We start from the raw sequence: 26,349 nt of genomic DNA, 5'->3' as shown, positions 1-26,349 counted from the left end.
CTTCCATCTCCCCAATTCTGTGATTTTTTATCAGGCTAACGAGGGGAGAGAGAGAGAAGAAAGAAAGAAACACACCTGTAGAAAAACCACAACACAACCCATTGCTTTTCAACTGGGTGGTGCTGTGGTCTAAACCACTGAGCCTCTTGTGCTTGCTGATCGGAAGGTTGGCGGTTCGAATCCCCACGACGGGGTGAGCTCCCATTGCTCTGTCCCAGCTCCTGCCAACCTAGCAGTTCAAAAGCACACCAGTGCAAGTAGATAAATAGGTACCGCTCCGCAGGATGGTAAACGGCATTTTTGTGCGCTCTGCTTTCTGTCACGGTGTCCCATTGCGCCAGAAGTGGTTTAGTCCTGCTGGCCACATGACCCGGAAAGCTGTCTGTGGACAAACGCCAGCTCCCTCGGCCTGAACGCAAGATGGACTTGGATGCTAAATACGTCAACTTAAAAGCCATCCAGCTTAACTGCTCAATAACTCTCCCTCTTGTCTTCATCTGTTCTGTAGCTCAAGACAGCTGGGACCATGTGCCGAGAGCCGGCCGGATCCTGCGACCTGCCTGAATACTGCACAGGGGCTTCCCCCTATTGCCCCAGCAACGTCTACCTCCTGGATGGCTCAATGTGCTCCTACGGGGAGGCTTACTGCAACAACGGCATGTGCTTGACCCACGAACAGCAATGCATCCAGCTGTGGGGTCCAGGTGAGTGCCTCCCCTGCCCCACCTTTTCTACACAGGGGTGGAATTTTCTGAGAATCGTGATGCCAAGCTCACCTGCACAGATTCCTTTTCTAACGCCCTCCTTGATCTTGAGAAGCAAGTTTATTATTATTTATAAAATAAGCCCCAGTTCTGCTACAAATACAATGATCTCTTTTTTATATGTATGGGTAATAATAATAATAATAATAATAATAATTTATACCCTGCCCATCTGGCTGGGTTTCCCCAGCCACTCTGGGAGGCTCCCAACAAAATAGAAAAAACACTATAAAACATCAAGCATCATCATCATCATCATCATCATTATTATTGTTATTAAATTTTATTTATACCCTGCTCCTCCAGCCAAGACTGGGCTCAGGGCAGCTAATACCAGGTATAAAAACAATTGATTAAAATACAACTTAAAAACAAGATTAAAATACAACATTGAAATGCAGCCTCAATTCAGTAGAAACTCAAATCATGTTCACTTCCCTAAACTTCCCTAAACAGGGCTGCCTTCAGATGTCTTCCAAAAGTCAGATAGCTGTTTATTTCCTTGACATCTGGTGGGAGGGCATTCCACAGTGCGGGAGCCACTACTGAGAAGGCCCTCTGCCTGGTTCTCTGAAACTTTCTTCTCACAGGGAGGGAACTGCTACAAGGCTCTCGGAGCTGGACCTTAGGGTCCTGGCTGAACGATGGGGGTAGAGACGCTCCTTCAGGGATGTTAAGGGAGGGGTAGTACCTCTGGTCGGGGGCATGTCACGCTACCTCTGGGGTAGTTTGTCCACCTTTGGTCCCCACTCTGAACTCAGCTCTCACCTGTGGCTTTTAGAAGCTGTCAGCATGCAATAGGGGCCACACCCTGGGAATGGCTTCGACTGGCCGGTTAAACCAGGTGAGGGGAGCCAGTGGGTTGCAAACCCTTTTGAGTTAGGAACCCTGCATGCAAAGACAGGCTCTGGCCTGTTGAGTGGATGAGACCAAGAGTGGGGCCAATGGTCAAGAAGGCGGTGTCTGCACGTGATGTAGGGGGAAGTGATTCCCAGGTGGGGCTCGTATACCTGGGAAGGAAGCCTATCTAGGAGAAGGAAAGCTCTGGCCCTAAATTTGCGGGATATCTTCAGAAGAAGAAAAAGTAAGGAGCAAACTCTAAACAAATCCACTCTGTCCCTAAGACAGTTGGATGGCGCCTTGTATATCTCTTTCTGGCAGCTCCTGCGCCAATTGCCTTCTCTGCTTTCCTTTGGGCCATACTTCCCAGGCTTGCTCTTGGGACGCAGGTGGCACTGTGGTCTAACCACTGAGCCTCTTGGGCTTGCCGATCAGAAGGTCGGCGGTTCGAAGCCCCATGACGGGGTGAGCTCCCGTTGCTCGGTCCCAGCTCCTGCCAACCTAGCAGTTCGAAAGCACATCAAAGTGCAAGTAGATAAATAGGTACCATTGCGGCGGGAAGGTAAACGGCGTTTCTGTGCGCTCTGGTTTCCATCACGGTGTTCCGTTGCACCAGAAGTGGTTTAGTCCTGCTGTCCACATGACCCAGAAAGCTGTCTGTGGACAAATGCCGGCTCCCTTGCCCTGAAAGCGAGATGAGTGCCGCAACCCCATAGTTGCCTTTGACTGGACTTAATTGTCCAGGGGTCCTTTACCTTTACCTTTTTACTACCCAGGCTTGTTCCCCAGAGAGGTCACTTTGGCACTGCTAACACAGCAGTTTGACGTCACCCTCAGAGGCGCACTCCATTGCTTCTTGAGACATATGGGTGCCAACAACATATATTATTATGTGTACAGTCATACCTCATGTTACATTTGCTTCATGTTACGTTTTTTCAGGTTGCATCCTGGGAGTACTGTAAAGGGTTACTTCTGGGTTTTGCCACTCGCAAATGCGCAGAAGTGCTAAATCTTGCTTCGCGCATGCGCACAAGCACCAAATCGTGCCGCGCACCTGCACAGATACGGCACTTCAGGTTGCGTGCTTTTCATGTTGCGAACAGGCCTCCGGAACAGATCCCGTTCACAACCAGAGGTACCACTGTATAACATATGCACGTTATACAGATAGACACCTATTCCACAGCTTGAGGTACAAGGAGCAGAATCTCCCCCGATAGTAATCTTAAGTGATTTTGCAGATTATACTGCAGTGGTTAGTCTTTCAGCTAAGCACCTTCCGAGTAGTTCAACACTTCAACAACACCTTGAACACGCCACAGTATTTATGGGCACCAGATTGTTGGAACTGACTGTCCACATATTTTATTTTAGCTAAGGAACAAGCACCATCCTCTGGAGAGTTTGGGAGTTGCAGTTTGGGTGTTGTCATGCTGGCTTTGTGAGAAAAAATAATGTATGTGATTACAGGGTTTGATAATTTGTTATGTGGAAATTGAGCAATAAAAATATTTTTTAAAAAACAAAACAAGTAAGTTAAGCGAATCTGGATATGCAGAAGATATTCAATAAATTTAAGAAACTGCAGAAAGGGGGAAGGAAGTCAAGATTTGAAATGTCAAAATGATTGCAGAATCGGTGAAATGCATATATTTGAAAAGTATAATAAATAAATAAATTAGAAAGCATTCCAGGCACACACACCCTCTCCCAGAACCCGGCGGGCTTTGAAAGTAGGAGAGCAAAGAGCTGAAAGGCATGTAGTGTCACTCGTAGATGAGATGATGTTGATGATGAATGGGGAAATGGGAGAGACCGGAGAGTTGAGAGTCACTTGAGACAACGCCATTATTCAAGAGGCTGGGTTCCAAAGTTTCTCTCTAAATACCGGATGGTCAGAAATTTTCCTTGTCTTTGTACGTTCCTGGGCAACTGGCTGTGGGAGTTGCTTGCGAATGGAGAGATGTGCCTTTTGGTGGCCCCATCTCCTTGAGCTCACTTCAACTCTGCTTCCACCTACAGGTGCCTGGCCGGCTCCTGACGCTTGCTTCCGGGATGTCAACCGGGCGGGCGACATGTACGGCAACTGCGGCAAGGACCGCCACGGCAACTACGTCAAGTGTGCGTGGAGGTGGGTGCTGGTCTGGAGGCACCACGATATGCAGACTCTGGGCTTGTCTAGTTGACCAAAGGTGAACTCTGGCGACCTCCAGATCTTGTTGGTCTCCCTTAAAAGCACCCAACATGGCCCGCAATCAGGGATGATGGGATTGTGGTCTGGCAACGTCAAGATTGGCCACCCCGGGTGTTGAGATGCTACCCTAAATCCCCGTGGAAAGGGCAGTTCTCAGAATCCCACACCCTGTCCATCTAATCCCAGAAGAAGCCAGATGTTGTTGAACAGCAACTTCTATCATCATCCCTGAGCACTGGCCATTTTGGATGGAGCTGATGGGAACTGGAGTCCAAGTTCGTCTGGAAAGAGCTAACTTGGCTATCCCTGATCTACCGTATTTTTCGCTCTATAAGACACACTTTTCCCCCTTCAAAAATTAAGGGGAAATGTGTGTGTGTCTTATGGAACGAATGCAGGCTTCTTGGCTTCAGCGATAGCAACGTGAAGCCTCCGAAGTGCAGAGGGAGAGCTCCCCCCGCGCCCCGGAGGCTTCACATTGCTTTCGCTGAAGCTGCCTGAAGCCCCCGGAGTGCAGCGGGAAGTCCGCTGTGCTCCGAAGGCTTGCGGATAGCCACCTGAAGCCTGGAGAGCGAGAGCGGTCGGTGCACACTTGCTCTCCAGGCTTCGCTTCGCTGGAGAGGCGCTGCACAGTTTTCCCTCTCTGCACAGCGCCCCTTCAGCGAAGCGGGAGGAGAAATGGAAGGGGCTCCGTTTCTCCTGCCGCTTCGCTGAAGGGGCGCTGAGCAGAGAGGGGGAGAATTGTTTCCCCCTGTTCTCCCCCTCCTATGGTCTGGTGCATCCTATGGTCCGCTGCGTCCTATAGAGTGAAAAATACGGTAATCTAAGCCAAAATAGCTGTATCCCACACTTCAGATGAAGTTACCAGGGCAGTTCCATCAAGGGGATGGTGTGACCAGGATTTACGTTAAGGGGGCTACAGGACCCCAACCTGTCCTCCTCATCTGTCTGGCACTGTCTATCGCTCAGCCGTCTTGTCATTTGTGTCACGAGAATGTGCCCCAACATCATCCAAGTGACTTCAGCAAGCATTTCCGTTTCAAATATTCTGATTATTTCTACTTTTAGTTAAGTATTTATATTTATTTGCTTGATTTTTTGGGGGGGGGGACAGCTGTCCCCCCCACCCCTGGCTGCACCCATGGGAGTGATTCCCCCCATGAAGAAAGGTTGTAGCATTTGGGACTTCTGAGTTTAGAGAAAAGGCGAGGAAGAGGTGAGGAAGTTCATAAAATTTTACACAGGGTGAAGAAAGTGGGCAGGGAAACGTTTTCTCTCTTTCTATCTCATAGCACCAGAAGTCAAGGGCATTCAGTGAAGCTGAATGGTGGATTCAGAACAGATAAAAGGATTCAGAACAGATAAAAGGAAAACAGATAAAAATTCAGAACAGATAAAAGGATGCAGCACAATAGTTAAACTATGGAACTCCCTGCTACAGGAGACAGGGATGGCCTCCAGTTAGGCAAATTCATGGAGGGGAGGGCTGTGGGTGGCTACTAGCCAGGGTAGTTCTACATCTGCCTTCAGAGTTGGAGGCAGCAATGCTTCTGAATACCCAGTGGTAGAAACCACAAGATGGGAGAGGTGGTCTTGTGTTCGAATCCTGATTGCGGGTTTCCCAAGGGCATCTGGTTGGGCACTGTGAGAGGAGGATGCTGGACCTAATGGTCCCTTGGTCTGATCCAGCAACTCTGCTCTTACCTTCTTACTTCCAGAATGGGGCAACTGTGCCCCTGAAGGACCAGGTGTGCAGCCTGGGAGTCATTCTTGACTCACAGCTGTCCATGGAGGCGCAGGTCAATTCTGTGTCCAGGGCAGCTGTCTACCAGCTCCATCTGGTATGCAGGCTGAGACCCTCCCTGTCTGTGCTCTGTCTCGCCAGAGTGGTGCATGCTCTGGTTATCTCCCGCTTGGACTACTGCAATGCGCTCTACGTGGGGCTACCTTTGAAGGTGACCCGGAAACTGCAATTAATCCAGAAGTCACGGCAGCTAGATTCGTGACTAGGAGCGGCCGGCGAGACCATATAACACCGGTCTTGAAAGACCTACACTGGCTCCCAATACTTTTCTGAGCACAATTCAAAGTGTTGGTGCTGAGCTTTAAAGCCCTAAACGGCCTCGGTCCAGTATATCTGAAGGAGCACTCCCATTGATCTGCCTGGACACTGAGGTCCAGCACCGAGGGTCTTCTGGCGGTTCCCTCACTGCGAGAAGCCAAGTTACAGGGAACTGGGCAGAGGGCCTTCTCGGTGGTGGCACCCGCCCTGTGGAACGCCCTCCCGTCAGATTTCAAAGAAATTAACAACTATCCGTCTTTTAGAAGACATCTGAAGGCAGCCCAGTTTAGGGAAGCTTTTACTATCTGATGAATTATTGTACAGTGGTACCTCGGGTTACATACCCTTCAGGTTACAGATGCTTCAGGTTACAGACGCTTCAGGTTACAGATGCTTCAGGTTACATACGCTTCAGGTTACAGACTCCGCTAACCCAGAAATAGTATCTCGTGTAAAGAACTTTGCTTCAGGATGAAAACAGAAATCGTGCGGTGGCGGCGGCAGCAGCAGGAGGCCCCATTAGCTAAAAAAGTGCTTCAGGTTAAGAACAGTTTCAGGTTAAGAACGGACCTCCAGAACGAATTAAGTTCTTAACCCAAGGTACCACTGTATTTTAATGTTTTGTTGGAATCCGCCCAGAGTGGCTGGGGAAGCCCAGCCAGATTAGCTGGGTATAAATAATAAATTATTGTTATTATTATTTGGAGCGGCTAGGCTTCAGATCCTCTCCGAGCTCCGAAGTTCTCGTTTCTTCTAGAGATGCCAAGTGCGGGAAGATCCAGTGCCAGAGCTCGGCTGCCAAGCCCAAAGGGACCAACACCGTTTCCATGGACACCACCATTCGCTTTAACGGGCAGGAGATCAAGTGTCGGGGGGCACTGGTTTACGCCACCAAGGATGACGAGGGAGACATGTCCGACCCGGGGCTGGTGATGACGGGGACCAAGTGCGGAGATGGAATGGTGAGGGTTTCCCGGGAGAAACGACAGAGGCACCCAAACCCAGAGGGTGTGCTTTATAACGCAATATCAAAAGGCTGCTGCATAAAGTTTGATGTTTTATTATGGTTTTTTTAATGTGTTAGGAGCCGCCAGAGTGGCTGGGGCAACCCAGCCAGATGGGAGGGGTCTAAATAATTAAATTAAATTAAATTGATCAGGAAGACCGAGACTTTAATAAGGAATGGGGATTTTTTAAAAATATAATTTATCTTAAAAACCATTGTAAACAGTTAAAATCGTTAGTGGAATTGGAATAACACTTGTAATGTAACGAAGAACTGTGGACATAATGGAGATTTGGATTAATATAAAAGATATAAATATATTTAAAATAAAATAAAATAATAAAATGGCGGTGTTGAACCATTGGGGCATTGCAAGCCTGTCTGACTCGGAGGCCGTTCTGATTGCAGGTGTGCAAGGACCAGCGCTGCCTCAACGCCTCTTTTTATGACCTGGACAAGTGCACCTCGAAATGCCACGGCCACGGGGTGAGTCACCAGCTGCCGTCTTAGCTCCTGTTCTGGGAAAGGGCTCTAGCTAAGGGGTGTTGAAGAAAAACAACAAAAATACACCAGTGGGAACTAGGCATCCCCTCCAAGGCATCATTTATTCATTTTTGGCTGGGTCAGGAGATCATTCTGCCTGAACATTAAGGGCTCGCAATTGCACCTTGAGCAGAATTCGAATACTGTACTTGTTTATGGAAACCGCACGGGCGCGGAGGGGCGATTTCCCAGAGGAATCTGCTTGACCGCTGTGAGGACATGATGCTAGTCCAGTGATGGCCAAACTTGTCCCTCCAGCTGTTTTGGGACTACAACTCCCATCATCCCTAGCTAACAGGACCGGTGGTCAGGAATGATGGGAATTGTAGTCCCAAAACAGCTGGAAAGCCAAGTCTGACCCAGCATAGACTTGTCCTACCTGATAGGCTCTCTTCATTTTAAGTTGAGTGCATCTTGGTGTGGGGTTGTTTTTTTTTGGGGGGGGGGGTGCCTGCAAACAGTGCTTTGGCAAGCTTGAGCCTCACTCCGCAAATCTCTTCCAGGTCTGCAACAGCAACCGGAACTGCCACTGTGACGCAGGGTGGGCTCCTCCATTCTGCGAGAAGGCGGGTCTGGGAGGCAGCGTTGATAGTGGCCCCGTGCAACACGATAGTGAGTCCCGGGATGCGCTGTGTGTGTGTTTTGTCCCCGTCCCTGCTACTGCTAATCCAAAGGGTGCAATGCTCTGGAAGCCAGAGACATTGAGAGCCCCAGGAGTGGAGAACCACAGGCATCGGGGACTGCATGTGGACCTCCAGTCCTCTTTACGTGGCCCTCGGGTCTCTTCCAGGCCACACACACCCTCCCCAGTCGCACCCTTCTGGAGTGTGCTTTCCTGGCTGGGATGGGTCCTTGATATCTGACAATGCCTCTCCGAAGACGAGAATGAATGGATTCAAATGGCAAGGAAGGAGAATCTGACTAAACATCAGGAAAAACTCTCTTCTTTGGCGATCCCTCGTAGCCGAGTAAGATTGTCTTCCATAAACACGGTTTTAACAATGAGTCTGTAAGTGACTGGGGAGGCCAATTCTGGATCCACGCGTCCTTCCACAGTGGGGACATTGGTTCCCGGGTGGGAGTCGATCATGGTGTGGATTTGCCAAGCGTGCCTTCCTCTTAGCATGTTTCTCCCTTGTGTCCTGAGTTCGAGTGTCTTCAAAGCCCATGACACCTTTGGTAAAGGTTGTTCTCCAAATGGAGCTCTCGCAGGCCAGTGTTTCCCAATTGTTGGTTTTTATACTACATTTTTAAAGATTTGCCTTGAGAGTCTTTAAACCTCTTTTGTTGACAACCAGCATTACGCTTTCCATTTTTAAGTTTGGAATAGAGTAGTTTTCTGACCGTAAGAGCTGTTCAACTGTGGAACGGTCTCCCTCAGAAGATGGTGGACTCTCCTTCCTTGGAGGTATTTTTTGAGCAGAGGTTGGCTGGCCATCTGTCATGGATGCTTGAGCTGAGATTCCTGCATTGCAGGGGGTTGGACTGGATGACCCTCGGGGTCCCTTTTAACTCTACAGATCAAGGGTCTGGAAGCTAAGCTTAATGAGGAAGGGTTGAGGAAGTTGGGTATGTTTAGCCTGGAAAAGAGGACATTGAGAGGAGATATGAGAGCCATCTTCAAATATCTCAAAGGCTGTCACAAAGGAGAGGGAACAAGTTTGTTTTCCCCTACTCCAAATGCTAGGAATAAACCAATGGCTTCAAGTGACCTTTATTATTATTACAGTCATACCTCGGGTTACAGATGCTTTGGGTTGTGTGATTTCGGGTTGCGCACTGCGCGGAACCCGGAAGTACCGGAACAGGTTACTTCCAGGTTTCAGCGCTTGCGCATATGTAGAAGCACCAAATTGCAACCTGCGCAGATGCACCGCTGCGGGTTGCGAACGCTGCGGTTTGTGAACGTGCTTCCCGCACGGATCACGTTCGCAACCCGAGCATCCACTGTATTATTATTATTATTATTATTATTATTATTATTATTATTATTATTAGGTTTATATACCATCCTATACCCAGAGGTCTCAGGACAGTTCAAAGAAAAGATCACAACATATATAATCAGAATAAAAACAACAAGCCAATAACACACACAGCCCAGCAAATAGCCACATAATACTTTGGCCACCTCATGAGAAGAGAAGACTCCCTAGAAAAGACCCTGATGTTGGGCAAGATGGAGGGCACAAGGAGAAGGGGACGACAGAGGACGAGATGGTTGGATAGTGTTCTCAAAGCTACCAGCATGAGTTTGACCAAACTGCGGGAGGCAGTGGAAGACAGGAGTGCCTGGCGTGCTCTGGTCCAGGGGGTCACCAAGAGTCGGACACGACTAAATGACTAAACAACAACAACAAGAAGGATGTCAATTAGGTCAAGCAAAGCCCTGGTTATAAAGGGATGTTTTTGCCTGGCACCTAAAGGTGTGTAATGAAGGCGCCAGGCAAACTTCCCTGGGGAGAGCATTCCACAGACAGGGGGCCACTGCAGAGAAGGCCAAGTTCCAATTAAACATCAGGAAAAACTTTCTGCTGTTTGACCGTGCCGGAGGTTGTGGACTCTCCTTCCTTGAAGGTTTTTAAGCAGAGGTGCGATGGCCATCTCTCTCGGATGCTTTAGTTGAGATTCTTGCATGATGACTCTCAGGGTTCCTTCCAACTCTGCAATTCTATGATTTGCTTGCCTGAATGGAGAACAGGGAGGGCTCTGTTCGTGAAAGTGAAAACCAGCCTCCTTGGCAAAGCCCAAATGTAAATGAGTTGCTCCTTCTACCTTTGCTTCTGGCCCCTGGAAAGCTCCCCAGAAGGCAATCTGGCCCTCTGGCTGCAAAAGTCTCCTCCTCTTCATGCCACACCACAGTCATTGGGAAGAACCGCCCCGTGTTCTGGTTTCTTGGAGATTTTCCTCGAGAAAGAAATAGTGAAATATTGACATATAGTACAACGATAGCTTGTGATGCCTGGTTATAGAGAGGGAAGGAATTGGTAAATTAATTTTGGCCGGTGCAATGTGGCTATAAATTGTAATTTGCCTGTTAGAGTGATGGAGCACAGATTTTTTTAAAAATACTTCTGCTGTGTTTTATGGCCTATTTATAAAAATGAACATCAGCCTCTTCAATATATCCCATGCTGTTGCAAAATGATGGGCTTCTGTACTTCCAACCCCCTTGTTTCCTGTAAGGGCAAAAAGCCCCAAGGTGGGGGTTTTCCTCCACATGCCTCTCCTTTAAGCATGAATCTGAGAATCCAGGGTGTCCTTGTTTAATTTTATTAGGCTGTGCTGGTTCTGATGTTTTTATGGGAAAAGGAAAACCCTTCTAACCATGAGAGGTTATTAAATGGTTATTTTGCATTCTTTCCAGTAATGAAACACACCCCCACACCCCTGGATCAATATTTTTTTGGGGGGGAAAGCCAGATTATTAAAATTTGGTGCAAATGAGCTATATCAGTTTGTGAATCAGTTGACAAGTGAAACCAACAAATTTAATTTTGAGCTGGTGGAGGCCACTAGTTTTAGATGTCGTGTTATGCTGCTAAACCAGCCTTTACCAACTGGGGGGCTCTCCAGATGTTTTGAACAACAACTCCCACCAGCTCAGTCCAAAACACCTGGAGGGCACCTGGAGGGCAAAGGGTGAAATCTTCTTCTTCTTCTTCAAATTAGAATTAGTATTAGAATTAGAATTTATATACCGCCCTATACCCGGGGGTCTCAGGGCGGTTCGCAGAATAAAATCAAGATATAAAACCATGAAATACTTAACAAAAATAAAAACAACCCAATAAGTGAAGTTCCTCTGATGATAGCAGAATAGAGCCTCCATAAATAGGAGCAGTAGTTTACTGAGTACCCAGTGATATACTGTGTGGGCAGCCGCAACAAGATTCCCCTGCTCCTGAGCCTGCAGTTGTTTTACATAAAGGTAAAGGGACCCCTGGCCGTTAGGTCCAGTCATGGCCGACTCTGGGGTTGGGGCGTTCATCTCGCTTTACTGGCTGAGGGAGCCGGTGTACAGCTTCCGGGTCATGTGGCCAGCAGGACTAAGCCGCTTCTGGCAAACCAGAGCAGCGCACGGAAATGCCGTTTACCTTCCTGCCAGAGTGGTACCTATTTATCTACTTGCACTTTGATGTGCTTTCGAACTGCTAGGTTGGCAGGAGCTGGGACCGAGCAATGGGAGCTCACCCCGTCGCGGGGATTCGAACCGCCGACCTTCTGATTGGCAAGCCCAAGAGGCTCAGTGGTTTAGACCACAGCGCGACATAGAATCCTATAATTGTAGCCTTGGAAGGGACCCGAGCATCATTAGCCCAGCCCCCTGCAATGCATGGCTTAGATTGACAACCTGGGTCATAAACCAAGCCCATCCCTTTATGCGCCTTGGTTTCATGACCGTTTCCTATCCCTGTGCCTCTTCCTACAGATCATGAAGCCGTCCTGATCGTCCTGCTGCTTTTTTTCTTCCTGTTCCTGCCGGCTTTGTCCCTCGGACTCTATTGGTACTACCGGAGGGAAAGCTCATTGCTCAACAAGTGGTTCAAAGGCTTAAGAAAGAGCCACGAGACCTACAGGTGAGCAGAGACCCAGAAGGCTGCCTCCCCTTTTTCTCAGGATTTCCTAGGCCTTGCGCTAGATCAGAGTTTCCCAAACTTAGGTCTCCAGCTGTTTTTCTGAACTACAACTCCCATCGCCACTAGCTAGCAGGAGCAGTGGTCAGGGATGATGGGAACGATAGCCCCCAAACAGTTTGGGAAACCCTGTTCTAGAGTGGACGTCCACTTTCGTCCTCTCGGCTGCCCCTTCCTTTGAAGGAAAACTATTCTGTAATAGAAATAAGCCTCTTGTTGCACAGAGACCAAGACATCTGGGAAAGGGCCATACAGTCATACCTTGGGTTACAGACTTGGGTTGTGTTTTTTCGGGTTACGGATGTGCCGAAACCCGGAAGTACTGGAATGGGTTACTTCCTGGTTTCGGCTGTCGCACATGTGCAGAAGCGCTAAATCGCACTTTGCGCATGCGCAGAAGTCCCGAATCACAACCCGCGTGTGCGCAGAAGCGGCGCTGCAGGTTGCGAACGCTGCGGGTTGCGAACGTGCCTCCTGCACGGACCACGTTCGCAACACGAGCATCCACTGTACTCTGCTTTACCTTCAGAAGGTCTTGGGTTCGATTTCTGCATCTCCAGGCAGGGCTGGGCATGTCCCCTGCTTGAAAACACGGAGGGCTGCTGGGAGTCAGTGTATAGACCGGGGGTCGTCAACCCAGTGCCCACGAAAGCTTTCACTGGTGCCTCTGGGGAGGTCCTGCACAGCTCCCGGGTGCAAATTCCTCCAGTGCGAATCGGCCATAGGTGGGCACTCTAGAGCTCAGAGTTTGCATTTGTCCCAGTTTCAGGTGGGCCTTGTTAGAAGGTTCCCTTGTCCTTCTCCCACCTCTCTCTTTTTCTCCCTTCCTCCTCCGTACAGATCTGGAGGGAGCCCCCCCCCCCCATTTGCCAGAAGTTAACTTCCATTCCCTTTGGTATTTCCTGGCAGGAATGGGGCTGTCAATCGGAAGGCAAATCAGGGACACTCAAACTCAGCCTTCACTTTGCAAGACATTTCCTCCTCTTCTTCCTTCTCCAATAAAACTGCGGCCAGCAGTTCCAGCCAAGTGAGTATGCTCCTGAAATGTTTTATATATACAGTCATTACCTCTTGTTAGGTTTGCTTCAGGTTGAGCGTTTTCAGGTTGCGTCCTTCGGCGACCTGGAAGTACCGGAAAGGGTTACTTCTGGGTTTTGCCACTCACGCATGTGCAGAAGCGCAAAATGACATCACGCGCATGCGCAGAAGCGGCGAATCGCAACCCGCGTGTGCGCAGACGCATCGCTGTGGGTTGTATTCTTTTCATGTTGCGAACGGGACTCCGGAATGGATCCTGTTTGCAACCAGAGGTACTACTCTCTCTCTCTCTCTCTCTCTCTCTCTCTCTCTCTCTCTCTCTCTCTCTGTACTTTTCAGATTAATACATTTCATCAAATTTACAATCACCTTAACATTTCGAAACTTGACTTCCTCCCCCCTCTTTCCTCTGTTCCTTAAATTTATTTTTAATATCTTCTGCATATCCAAATCAACTTGATTTGCTTGTTTATTCATCCACTTTAAATACATACTCTTGTGAGACTGAAGGTTATTATAATAATCCTGCCAATGTTCTTATCTGTTTACAATTTATCTGCATATATTCAATAAACCATTTCCATTCTTTTATTTTGTTACCTTGATTTATTATTCTTCCGGTGAGTTTTGCCATTTCCGCATATTCCATAAGTTTTTGTATCCCATTCTTCCTTTACTGGGACTTCTTCTTCTTTCCATTTTGGGGCAAGTAACATTCTTGCCACTGTAGTAGCGTACGTAAATAGAATTCTATACAGTTTAGGTAGTTCCGTCCCTATACAGTCATACCTCAGGTTACAGAGTTGCGTGTTTTCAGGTTATGGATGCACCAAAACCCAGAAGTGCCAGAACGGGTTACTTCTGGGTTTCGGCACTTGCGCATGCGCATAGGTATTAAATCGCACTTTGCGCAGAAGTGCCGAATCGCAACCCGCAGCGCTGCGAGTTGCAGACGCTGCGGGTTCGGACGTGCCTCCTGCACGGATCACGTTCACAACCCGAGCGTCCACTGTAATTCCCAAAAGAAAAGCTTCTGGGTTGTTTTCTCAACAAACGTTTGTATGCTCCTCAAATCTTGATGCAAGCAACCTTGAAACCGTGCCGCAAATCGGGGATTGGTTATCAGACTCTCGACTCAGGCGGTCTTCCTCCACAATGCCCAACCCTAATTTAGAAACCGCTAGAAATGTGCAGATTTTAAAATAAATGCTCGTAAGGGGAGGGGACAGGATCGTGTCCGCTCATTTGCACCTTCGCTCTGCGGAAACTGCCTCCGCCTTAAACGAGGGGGAAATTCACCTTTAACTTCTCTCTCTCTCTTTTCTCTACAGGCAACAAGAGGTGTTTTCCCACCCAAACCAAATCCTCTCCAAGGCGCTTCCCACCCGGTCAACGTGGTCCGCCCTCTCCGCCCTGCCCCTGCCCCGGTTGCTGCTCTCCCAAAAGACCTCAAGCCTTCCAGGCCGCCTCCGCTGCCTTTCAACAAATCTCCCGCCGCGGCCGCTGGTGCGAAATTCGGCACGCAAAACAAACTCCCTCCGCCGAAGAAGCCTCTTCCCACCAGCCCCGTCAGGACCGCGTTGGTGAGTCCAGAACAGGCCTCAGGGGAGTCCACCCTTTCAAGATCCAGCTGTATTTGAACTACAGTTTCCTTCGTCCCTGACCACTGGTCCTGCTAGCTAGGGTGGGAATGTTGTGGATACTAGGAGAGAATATATTGATTAAATATTATCCTTCCTCACTCACGCTAGTGAATCAGTAGCAGAGTACATTCACCTATATAAAGCAGGAAGCGAGTTTGTAAATTCATTTGAATCTCTTTACTTAAGCAATCAAGTCTGGCTTGTCCAGAATAGATTTGTTCCTGGTAAATCCCCTTTGTCCCCTCTTAAAAAGAATAAAGACACAACAGTCTTTTCTTAAAAATACAGGCATACCTTGAGTTACAGACACTTCATGTTGTGCGTTTTTGGGTTGCGCACCACGATGAACCCGGAAGTACCAGAACGGGTTACTTCCAGGTTTCGGCGCTTGCGAATGCGCAAAACACTAAATTGTGCTTTCTGCATGCGCAGAAGCACCGAATCGCGACCCGCACGTGCACAGATGTGGCGCTGCGGGTTGTGAATGCTGCGGGTTGCGAACATGCCTCCCGCTCGGATCATGTTCGCAACCTGAGCGTCCACTGTAATAAGATGTTTACTTACATTCAGTTCACAGTAGGTTCCCTGAAGGCAGGCTTTAGCTTCTGGCTACAGAAGAGAAAAGCTCTGGTTTTCCCAGTAGTGATGCATGGAAGTGAAAGCTGGACCATAAAGAAGGCTGATCGCCGAAGAATTGATGCTTTTGAATTAGGGTGCTGGAGGAGACTCTTGAGAGTCCCATGGACTGCAAGAAGATCAAACCCATCCATTCTGAAGGAAATCAGCCCTGAGTGCTCACTGGAAGGACAGATGCTGAAGCTGAGGCTCCAAGACTTTGGCCAACTCAAGAGAAGACTCGACTCCCTGGAAAAGACCCTGATGTTGGGAAAGATGGAGGGCACAAGGAGAAGGGGATGACAGAGGACGAGATGGTGGGACAGTGTTCTTGAAGCTACGAACATGAGTTTGTACTGCGGGAGGCAGTGGAAGACAGGACTGCCTGGCGTGCTCTGGTCCAGGGGGTCACGAAGAGTCGGACATGACTAAACGACTAAACAACAAACAACAACAGAAGAGAGTTTGAGTTCATCCCATATGGGGATGAGCCCATGTGCTGCTGGCCGAGAGCCAGCAGATAGCAAAATACATCAAGAAAGAAATGGGGAAGAAGAAGAGCAACAAGAGGAAGATGGCTGCATGACTGGCCCTTTTATGGGGTCTCCTGGGGTCACGCCCATCCACCTGTCACATGCAGGGGGAAGATGCTCCAGACAGGTGTGACAGGTAGTCCTCCTGGCTGGAATTAACATCCCCCTGTGTGTTCACTCTGGGCAAACAGGAAGTGTCGTACTTGACTGCTACAGTGATGTTATACCCCACACTAGGGATGATGGGCATTGTAACAGCTGGGGACCCAATTTTGGGAAACCGTGACCTAAAGGAAAAGTGGTTTCTTCTCACCAGAAGCTGGGGCAGTTTCCTGCTCAGACTGAAGAGCAACCTCTCAGTTCAGTGCTTTTATAGGACCTGGTGGGCAGGGATTGGTCCTCAAAGTCAGCTGATGGGATGTTTGGTTCACTGCTTGGATTACTTTTCATGTTAAATAAGTTGGAGTTCTTGTTATTAAATATACCAAGAAAAAAGCACACCAAGAACTCAGGCCAATGTAAGTTTCAGTGGTTTCAAATGTTATATAATACTGTTTTATAAATTATAATTTATGATAATTTAGAATTTAAATGTATTTTCATGTAATATTTCATACTTCCAGATGATGAAGGTGAATACATCAAAACAGGGCCCTGTCCTGGTTTCTAATCCATAATTGACTTCTGACTTCTGCTCAATGATTGAAACTAAGGCTTCCATGACGAATCTGGACTAACATGAACTTATCTCTACTCATAAACTCTTATCGCTAATTCTGTAGTGAATTACTGTGTTATACATATTTTTATGAGTTTGAGTTTGTGATCTCTGTTGGAGTCTGTAATCTCTATTTGAGTTTGTAATCCTTGTCAGAATACATACTTTTGAACGGATTAGATTTTGTTACTATTGATTTGTGAGTAGGGACCACTCCCACTATTGAAACTTACATTGGCCTGAGTTATTGGTGTGCTTTTTTCTTGGATTACTTTTCACGACACGATGGAAGTTTATAAAATTTGCACCGCCCGGAGAAGGCGGATAGAGATTCTCCGTATTGCACTACACGAGACAGGTAATGAAGCTGACAGTTGGAAGACTCAGGACAGATAAAACGCACAGCGTCATAGTAATAGAAGGGACCACGAAGCTCATCTAGTCCAACCCCTTGAAATGCAGAAATCTTTTTGTCCAACGTGGGATTCGAACCCACGAACCTGAGGTTAAGAGTCTCATGCTCTACCGACTAAGCTATTCCAGCAGTGCAAGGTCACTGCAGGAGGCAGTGATGGTCACCAACTTGTATGGCTTTAAAAGAGGGTTAGATATATTCATGGATGAGGAGAGGGCTACTAATAGCTATTGGCCAGGCTGGCTATTCCTTGACTTCCTAATCAGAAGCAACAACGCTTTTGAATACTCATTGCTGGGAACCACAGGAAGGGAGAGTTGCTCTTGTGGTCGAACCCTGCTTGCTGGTTTCCCAAAGGCCACTGTGAGAACAGGATTCTGAACTAGGTGGGGCATTGGCCTGATCCTGTCCTCTTCATTTGGCAGTCTCTGACCATGTTTCCTTCCCTGCTAGGTCGATCCAAAGCAGAGGCCGCCACGCCGGCCGCTCCCGGGGAACCCCCTCCTGGCTAAAGAACTGCCGCCAGCTCAGGGTCAGGCCTTGCTGGTCATGGTGCCTCCAGCCAATGCCAAGCCCGCAGGTCTCAATGCCACGAGCCCCCTCTCCAGACCGCTGAAGTAAGTTTGTTTATCTATTAATTTGCTCAACACATTTATCTACCACTTGATCATTAGCACCTCTAAGTTACCAAGGAAGCCAGACAGCAAGGATTGGAGTTACCACAGAAGTGGGGTGGTGGGAGCAAGGAGGGGGCTGCTGTTGGAAGAATATAAGGTAAAGGTAAAGGGACCCCTGACCATTAGGTCCAGTCGTGGCAGACTCTGGGGTTGCGGCGCTCATCTTGCTTTACTGGCCGAGGGGGCCGGCGTACAGCTTCCGGGTCTGGTGAACCAGAGCAGCGCACGGAAACGCCGTATACCTTCCCGTCGGAGCGGTACCTATTTATCTACTTGCACTTTTTGTGCTTTTGAACTGCTAGGTTGGCAGGAGCTGGGACCGAGCAACGGGAGCTCACCCCGTCGCGTGGATTTGAACCGCCGACCTTCTGATCGGCAAGTCCTAGGCTCTGTGGTTTAACCCACAGCACCACCCGTGTCCCGTTGGAAGAATATAGATGGGCAGAGACTGCAGTATCAAGCAATCATCTGGGGGTTCTGGCCAACTGTTTCCCCTGGAACCATGTCTAGGCTTAAGAGTTCTTGTATCATTTTTAGGAATTCTGAAAGAAAGCGTCTTGTGGGCTTTTCGCCTTGGCAGTTTGTGTTTATGTGGTCTGTTGGAGACTCTGTTGGGGTTAAGCTCTGCACAGAAGACAGCTGTTTAGCAGAGTTGCCTTTACTAGGCAAATACCAACATGGACCACTTTCCATGCACACACTATTTGCAGGTGTTACAAGTCATCTCCTCTCTCTGAGCCCAGAGAGGGTCTTTTGCTTCCAAGACCTTGGTTCACTTGCTTGCAAAGTCCTATAACTGAGAGAGTGTTCTTGAGTTATGAAGTCTGGCAATTTTCCAACTCGAGACCAGGAAAGTTGGTGTAGTGCCTACCCCTGATATGGGTATAGGAGCAACAGAATCTGTTTCCAAACCATTAACGAAGACTCTTTGTTTTTCCCCCTCCACACAGGCCGGTGCCACCTCAGAGGTGAGTAGGACCTTGCCCCTGCTGCTGTTGGGGGAAAACCCCATTTCCTGCTCTCCTGATGTTTGCTTCTGCTGCTTTTATTGTGCATTATGGAACTCTTTTCTGTATGAGGGTCGAATTCCCTCATGTGAAGCCTTCCAGGGGTCGCTTGCCCTGTGGTGGGTGAGGACCCAGGGAAAAGCAGATGAGGCCTTCAGCACCATTGAACTACAACCCTGATAATTTATTCTATTCATTTATTTATTAAGTTTCAATACCACCCTTCCTTTGAGGACCCTAAGGCAGTTTACAGGATAAAAACACAAAAAGACATAATAATAATAATATTATAATAATACCTTTATTAACATAATAACAGACAAAACAATACTTCCCCAACAGTTTAAAAACCTCTAGCTCAGGGGTCAGCAAACTTTTTGAGCAGGGGGCTGGTCCACTGTCCCTCAGACCTTGTGGGGGGCTGGACTATATATTTTTTTGGGGGGGGGTGAACGAATTCCTATGCCCCACAAATAACCCAGAGATGCATTTTAAAGAAAAGGACACATTCTACTCATGTAAAAACATGCTGATTCCTGGACCGTCCACAGGCCGGATCCAGCCCCCGTGCCTTAGTTTGCCTACCCATGCTCTAGCTTATTCAGTTAGCCAAAGGCCTGGGAGAAGAAGAATGTTTTCACCTGACATCTTAATATATATACAGTGGTGCCCTGCAAGACAAATGCCTCGCAAGACGAAAAACTCGCTAGACGAAAGAGTTTTCCGTTTTTTGAGTCGTTCCGCAAGACGAATTTCCCTATGGGCTTGCTTTGCAAGACGAAATGTCTTGCGAGTTCTTGCGAGTTTGTTTACTTTTTCTTAAAGCCGCTAAGCTGTTAATAGCCGCTAAGCCGCTAAGCCGCTAATAGCTGCTAAGCCGCTAAGCCGCTAATAGCCGCTAAGCCGCTAATAGCCATGCTTCGCAAGACGAAAAAACCACAAGACGAAGAGACTCGCGAAATGGATTAATTTCGTCTTGCGAGGTACCACTGTATAAAAGACGCCAGGGAAGCCTCCCACATACAGCGACTGCAGAAAAGCCCTTGTTCTTGTGTTGCCACCCTCTGGACCTCTCATGGAGGAGGCACACAAAAAAGGGCCTCAAATAATAATAATAATAATAATAATAATAATAATAATAAAAACTACAACTACAACTAATACAGAATGCGGCAGCTAGACTGGTGACTGGGAGCGGCCGCCGAGACCATATAATACTGGTCTTGAAAGACCTACATTGGCTCCCAGTACGTTTCCGAGCACAATTCAAAGTGTTGGTGCTGACCTTTAAAGCCCTAAATGGCCTCGGTCCAGTATATCTGAAGGAGCGTCTCCTCCCCCATCGTTCTGCCCGGACACTGAGGTCCAGCGCCGAGGGCCTTCTGGCGGTTCCCTCACTGAGAGAGGCCAAGTTGCAGGGAACCAGGCAGAGGGCCTTCTCGGTGGTGGCGCCCGCCCTGTGGAATGCCCTCCCATCGGATGTCAAGGCGATGGACAACTACCTGACATTCAGAAGACATCTGAAGGCAGCCCTGTTCAGGGAAGTTTTTAATATGTGACATTTTAGTGTATTTTTTATCTCTGTTGGAAGCCGCCCAGAGTGGCTGGGGAAACCCAGCCAGATGGGCGGGGTACAAATAATAAATTATTATTATTATTATTATTATTATTATTATTATTATTATTATTATTATTATTATAATTTATACCCTGCCCTCCCCAGCCAAGACCAGGCTCAGGACGGCTAACACCTGGTATAAAAACAAATTGATCGAAATACAACTTAAATACAAGATTAAAGCACAACATTAAAATACAGCCTCATTTCAATGAGGATTGCAGGGTCCGGGACAGTTCATATGGGGAGAGGCTGTCCTTGAGGCATTGAGTTCCTGAGCCATTTAAGGATTTATAGGTCAAAACCAGCACTTGGGGCCCAGAAATTAACTGGCAGCCACTTAAGTCAGGTGTGGTATACTCAAACCCTGGTGAGGAACCTGGCTGCTGAATTCTGTATGAATTTCTGAACCACCTTCAGAGGCAGCCCCATTGCAGTAATCTAACCTAGAGATTACCAGGGCATAGATGACAGAAGTTAGGCTAACCGTGTCCCGATAAGGGTGCAGCAGGGTCACCAGCCAAAGCTGATGGAAGGCACTCCGGGCCACCGAGGCCACCTGAGCCTCGAGCGACAGCAGTGGACCCAGAAGTACCCTCTGTGGTGTGCAGTGAAATTTTTCGTAGGGGAACAGCTAGGGCCAGAGGCATCACCTTCCGAGGGGGTTGATGACATGCACATGAGAGTCCTAAGTGGGGCAGAAACTTCTTGGGCTTTGGGAAGGAGGTGCCGGGCCTCTGGCAGGATGAAAATAAAATAAAATAAAATAAAATAAAATAAAATAAAATAAAATAAAATAAAATAAAATAAAATAAAATAAAATAAAATAAAATAAAATAATAAAATAAAATAATAAAATAAAATAAAATAAAATAAAATAAAATAAAATAAAATAAAATAAAATAAAATAAAATAAAATAAACACAACACAACACAACACAACACAACACAACACAACACAACACAACACAACACAACACAACACAACACCCCCGCCCATCCGGCTGAGTCTCCCCAGCCACTCTGGGCGACTCCCAATCGAGTGTTAAAAACAACACAGCATTAAATATTAAAAACTTCCCTAGACAGGGCTGCCTTCAGATGTTTTTTAAAAATAGGATAGCTTCTTATTTCCTTGGCATCTGCTGGGAGGGCGTTCCACAGGGCGGGTGCCACCACCAAGAAGGCCCTCTGCCTGGTTCCCTGTAACCTCATTTCTCGCAGCGAGGGAACCGCCAGAAGGACGCTGGACCTCAGTGTCCGGTCTGAATGATGAGGGTGGAGATGCTCCTTCAGGTATACAGGACCGAGGCCATTTGGTAGTAAGTAGTAAGTGAATAACAATGTAGGACAGTGATCCTGGATAATCTGATTGTTTCGCTGGAATCTTCTTCAGCACAACCCATAGATTAGAAAAATGCACAAGGAGCAGTGGTCATAAGGATATGTAATATTTAATATGTTATTCACTTACTACTTCGGCACCATGAACGCCTAAAATGTTTTACCGCTTAGCCCACAGGATAGCATCTATTACTTTGTTTCAACTATAGACTTATTATACTTCTACGGACTTTCAAAGATTGACAGACGTGTGTTCATTTGATTTCAAATATATTAGAGAATTTACAAGTGTACACATTTTGTTTTTGTTGCACTAAATCGTGTATATTATGCCATAAGAACTGCAGTGCTATCTAGTATGCTGGTCTTCGTGTTGCTTGTATTGTTTGTTGTGTTAAGTTTGCAACACAGTGGTTTGTTGTTCTCTATTAGCCTAGGTGCTGGGCTGCTTTCCCTCCCCCTGTAACCTATCAGCTAGCATGGCTTACTTGGGACTCTGCAGTTCATCTCTGTTCTCCTGATGTCCTCCTGACTTGTGCTGACCATCTTCTTCTTCTTCTTCAGACCCGTTCCAGGCCTGAAAGTCCAGACAGCATCTTTCCCTTTTAAGAAATGACAACTGTGGAAACGAGAGTCCCGGCTGACCCTCGTCAGGGTCCTCCTTCCTCATTTGCACTACTCCGGCTAACACGGGGAATTTTTGCTACCAAAGACTGTTTGTTTTTGTGTTTTTTTAAAGAGAGAAAATAGGAACTGTTTTCATCGATAACGAAGAAGGGAGGGGGTGGAGACTGGGCCAAGGGGAAAAAAATGGTACTTTTGTGTGATGGGGATTTGGGACAAAATAAGTGACTGGGGGAGAAGTTTCATTTTGACGTGCTCGCAGACCGCTGCCCATCAAGGACTTAACGTCTGCCTACCTCCAGAAGCAGGTTTTTGCACTGAGCCTAGTTCTGATCCACACCAACTGCCCGCAAGCTGTGGACTGCTGGTTGCTACCTCTGTGTTTTGCACAACCTCACGGGATGCACAACCTCTCTCTCTCTCACCTCTGGGATCTGAGTGCTGGACATCGTCCCCCTTATAGCTGGCGTTACAAAACTTTGTTGGGACTGTTTTCTAAAAAAATGTATGCTGCCCTTGGGGCAAAGCAGCTGGGGCTATGGGAGTTGTAGTCCGAAACATCTGGGTGGGGGCACCAGGTTGGGAAAGGCTGGTGAAATGCTCTCGCATTAAAAATAATAATAATCCAGCTTCATGAGCTGGGTTTGAGTTTCGGCTGGCGCACGGTGCCAGCGCCTGCCATTTTGTTCCACAGCTGGCTGCCAGGGTGTCCGGTTTCCAAGCAGAAAGTCCCAAATTCAGTCCTGGACATCTCTGGGTTTTAAAAGGGAACAGGGCAAAATGTGACTCTCCTCTACCTGAGCCCCAGGAGAATTGTCAGAAGTGGTAATACTGAGCAAGGCAGATTTATCATCTGACCTGGTATAGAGCAATTCTCAATGTTCCAGGCAGTGGTGAGACTTGTGACGCTTATGGCAACGGTGAGTGGTGTGTCTCCCGTCGCAGAAGAGACAACTCATGCAATCTCACAACCCACTAAGTGCAAATGTTAAGACCCAGAGCAGACCATGTGTTTGCCGCATGCTTGCCCATCCTGAAATAGCTGCTAAAGGGCTGACAAGCGTCACCTGGGGTAGTGGCATTTAAGGATGTTCTTGGCTCACATCCCAGCTCCAAGCTCAGGAGAAGGCAGGCGGTCTTCCTTCTGGCTGTCCTGCACCTCCAAAGCCTGCCCACGCTGTCAAGGGTGACCCCCAGTTTGGAGGGAGTTGTGTGCGCACCATGCTCAGAGAGATGGCCCTCTGCCCTCTTGCCTTCTCAGGAAGTGTTGGGGGGGGGTCATCGTGCTCCCCAGAGCAAGGAGAGGTTCATTTCCCCCACCTCTGGTTGTTTCTCACCTTGGTTTCCTGAGCTGGAGACAACCTCTGTTTAGGTGCCTTTCAGTTAACAACAAAAAAGGAAAAGATGGAAAAGAAAAGAGAAGCGCAAGATGGGTGATATGTTTTTTTGGTGCTCAAGTAGTTGATCCCAGGTCATCTTCATCCATGAAGCATCCTCTCTGGGGTCTCCTCCGTCCCTGGAAGAGATGAACTGATCCCTGAGTCTCAGGGCTTCACTGAGCCTGTCTCCAGCCCTAGGACTCCTCTCGTAACAAAAATAGGAAAGACGACTCACTGAGACCGTGACGAGTGCCTTTCCCCTTCCAGTCAACAACCAATGTCCAACATCCTAGGGTCGGGGCCTGAGAATGTGACTTTTGGACAAATATGAAACCCATCTCTTTGTTCAGAAGCATCAATAAGTTCTTGGTGGGAGCTGCAATGCCTTCTCCAGGGACTGACATTTTTTCCCTGTGAAACCGTAGTGGGTGGGTGGTTTTCCTTTTCTTTTTGGGAATGACTCCACGGCATTGCGAAGAGGTTATTCCCCCTTGGAGTTTGCGTCTGGACCACTCATTTGGTTGAAGCTTGACATTGCCCTCTTCTTTGCTAAGCCAAGGCCTGCATTTCTGCTTTCAGTGCACGAGGGGGGAACTCGGACAACTTAACCCTCTAAGAGCTTTGTTTTTTTTTTAATTAAATAAAATGAAAGTTTCTGGAACTCAGGATGCCGTAAGGAGGAGATTGCAATTCAAGGCCGATTCCACTCATGACTCTTGGATTTTCTTTTGTTGTTGTTGTTGTTTAGTCGTTTAGTCGTGTCCGACTCTTCATGACCCCCTGGACCAGAGCACGCCAGGCACTCCTGTCTTCCACTGCCTCCCGCAGTTTGGTCAAACTCATGCTGGTAGCTTCAAGAACACTGTCCCACCATCTCGTCCTCTGTCGCCCCCTTCTCCTTGCGCCCTCCATCTTTCCCAACATCAGGGTTTTTTCCAGGGAGTCTTCTCTTCTCATGAGATGGCCAAAGTATTGGAGCCTCAGCTTCAGGATATGTCCTTCCAGTGAGCACTCAGGGCTGATTTCCTTCAGAATGGACAGGGTTGATCTTCTTGCAGTCCATGGGACTCTCCAGAGTCTGCTCCAGCACCAGAATTCAAAAGCATCCATTCTTCGGCAATCAGCTTTCTTTATGGCCCAGCTCTTACTTCCATACATCGCCACTGGGAAAACCAGAGCTTTAACTATAGGGACCTTTGTTGGCAAGGTGATGTCTCTGCTTTTTAAGATGCTGTCTAGGTTTGTCATTGCTTTTCTCCCAAGAAGCACCAATAATCAAGGTCTGCATGTGTACTGGTGACACTCTGCACTCAGCACATCCCAGTCCAAAGGCTGCACCTCAGCATCTTCTGCAGTATTTTTAGGGAAACCCAAGGCAAGCATCTCAGATTGTGCAGTGAACTTGCTTCAAGTGCAGAAGACAATGAATAGGGTTAGGGAGCATAGCTGTCAACTTTTCCCTTTTCTTGTGAGGAATCCTATTCGGAATAAGGGAATTTCCCTTAAAAAAAAAGGGAAATGTTGACAGCTATGTCAGGGAGGGTGTTGCAAATGGTTGCGAGGGTGAGATTTCAGTGCCTCGCACAGTTCCTGATTCCTCTCCCTGACCTTACAGTCCTTCCCTCGTCCCTCCCACTGCCTTGCATATTGCTGGAAATCTCCAAAGGCTTTCTTCTTCCTTAATAATGGCCTTGCAGGTGTGCATCGTCAGCATCAATGCTCCTCCCCGGGTGTGGGTTTCCCTCGTGTTCCTGTTGCGTTGCCTTCGCCACAAGAGTTCTCCTCCATGGGCATAAAGGGGGCTGCAGGAGGCCCTGCCAATTTTGCACCCAGCTGGTGCACATTGGGAGCGGGAGGGCTGAGAGCAAGGAAAACAAAAGCTCTTGGAGGATAAAATAAGCTGGACGCAAATGCCACCAAAACTCCTTTTGACGTTCAGTGAGCTAGCCAAAGAATGAAAGCATTGGGACAGTTCTGAGACTTGAAAGATTGGAATGCTCACAAGCACTGTGATTGGAGAAGGTTGGGTGAGATTCTACCCCTGGATTCGAGGTGTCACAGCAAATGACAGGCAGAGTGAATGTTGGTTTGCATTAAGGCAGGAAGGTAGGTGGGGGCTGGCTGAGGGCGGACTGAGCGTGGTGGGGCAGGGCCCCCATTCACCCCCCAACGGACCACCAGCCTTCTGTTGCAACTTCTGGTGGTCTCTAGCCACAGTTAGTGTTTCAGATGAGCAAGCAGGATCTTGCCTTTGACGTGTGGTCCAAAGATGGCAATTGGTCCTTCTCCTCTGTGTGTACGGAGCTCTTGTAGGTCCGAAGCCGCAGTGTTTCTGCTATGCACCTTTCTGCAAAATGTTTGTGCCTTCGACATGAGGACTTTAGAACCCCCATTTCCCTTCTGAAGGGTAACAAGGAAATAAAGGGCTTTTTCTTATTTAAATCTAGATGGGTGCGTGTGTGCCTCTTTTTTTATTTAAAGTTTTAAAATCACAGTTATTACCCCACCTTCAAATGTTAAGTGCCATAAGTCATAACGACAGGTTCCAATACATTAAATCCTAACGCTATGTATTAGAAAGATTAATTGAAAGCAAAATGCATTTTCTGGTGCTTGGTTTTTTTGGATATGGAGCAATAAGTCAAGCTTTCTGTAATCTTCTGCGAAGATATTTAGGATGGCTTGGAAG

The 26,349-nt window shown here is 47.8% G+C and overlaps 1 protein-coding gene across 2 annotated transcripts in view; it reads left to right on the top strand.

Annotated features, from left to right (window-relative positions):
- Positions 1-26,106, top strand: part of ADAM33 (ADAM metallopeptidase domain 33) — a 97,345-nt gene extending 71,239 nt beyond the window's left edge. For both annotated transcript variants that reach the window (XM_081876728.1, XM_081876727.1), the window contains exons 14-24: positions 509-704; positions 3,630-3,738; positions 6,621-6,825; positions 7,278-7,355; positions 7,916-8,024; positions 11,845-11,992; positions 12,959-13,076; positions 14,419-14,670; positions 17,465-17,628; positions 18,639-18,656; positions 22,222-26,106. In XM_081876728.1, coding sequence (XP_081732854.1) covers positions 509-704; positions 3,630-3,738; positions 6,621-6,825; positions 7,278-7,355; positions 7,916-8,024; positions 11,845-11,992; positions 12,959-13,076; positions 14,419-14,670; positions 17,465-17,628; positions 18,639-18,656; positions 22,222-22,273 — 1,449 coding nt within the window. In that variant the 3' untranslated portion in view covers positions 22,274-26,106. The remainder of the gene's footprint in view (positions 1-508; positions 705-3,629; positions 3,739-6,620; positions 6,826-7,277; positions 7,356-7,915; positions 8,025-11,844; positions 11,993-12,958; positions 13,077-14,418; positions 14,671-17,464; positions 17,629-18,638; positions 18,657-22,221) is intronic.
- The last annotated feature ends 243 nt before the right edge of the window (positions 26,107-26,349 follow it).

The sequence above is a fragment of the Podarcis erhardii genome, assembly GCF_964252035.2.
Source record: "Podarcis erhardii genome assembly, chromosome: 9".
NCBI classification, from domain to species: Eukaryota; Metazoa; Chordata; class Lepidosauria; order Squamata; family Lacertidae; genus Podarcis; species Podarcis erhardii.
This window is presented reverse-complemented; position numbering and strand designations above follow the sequence as displayed.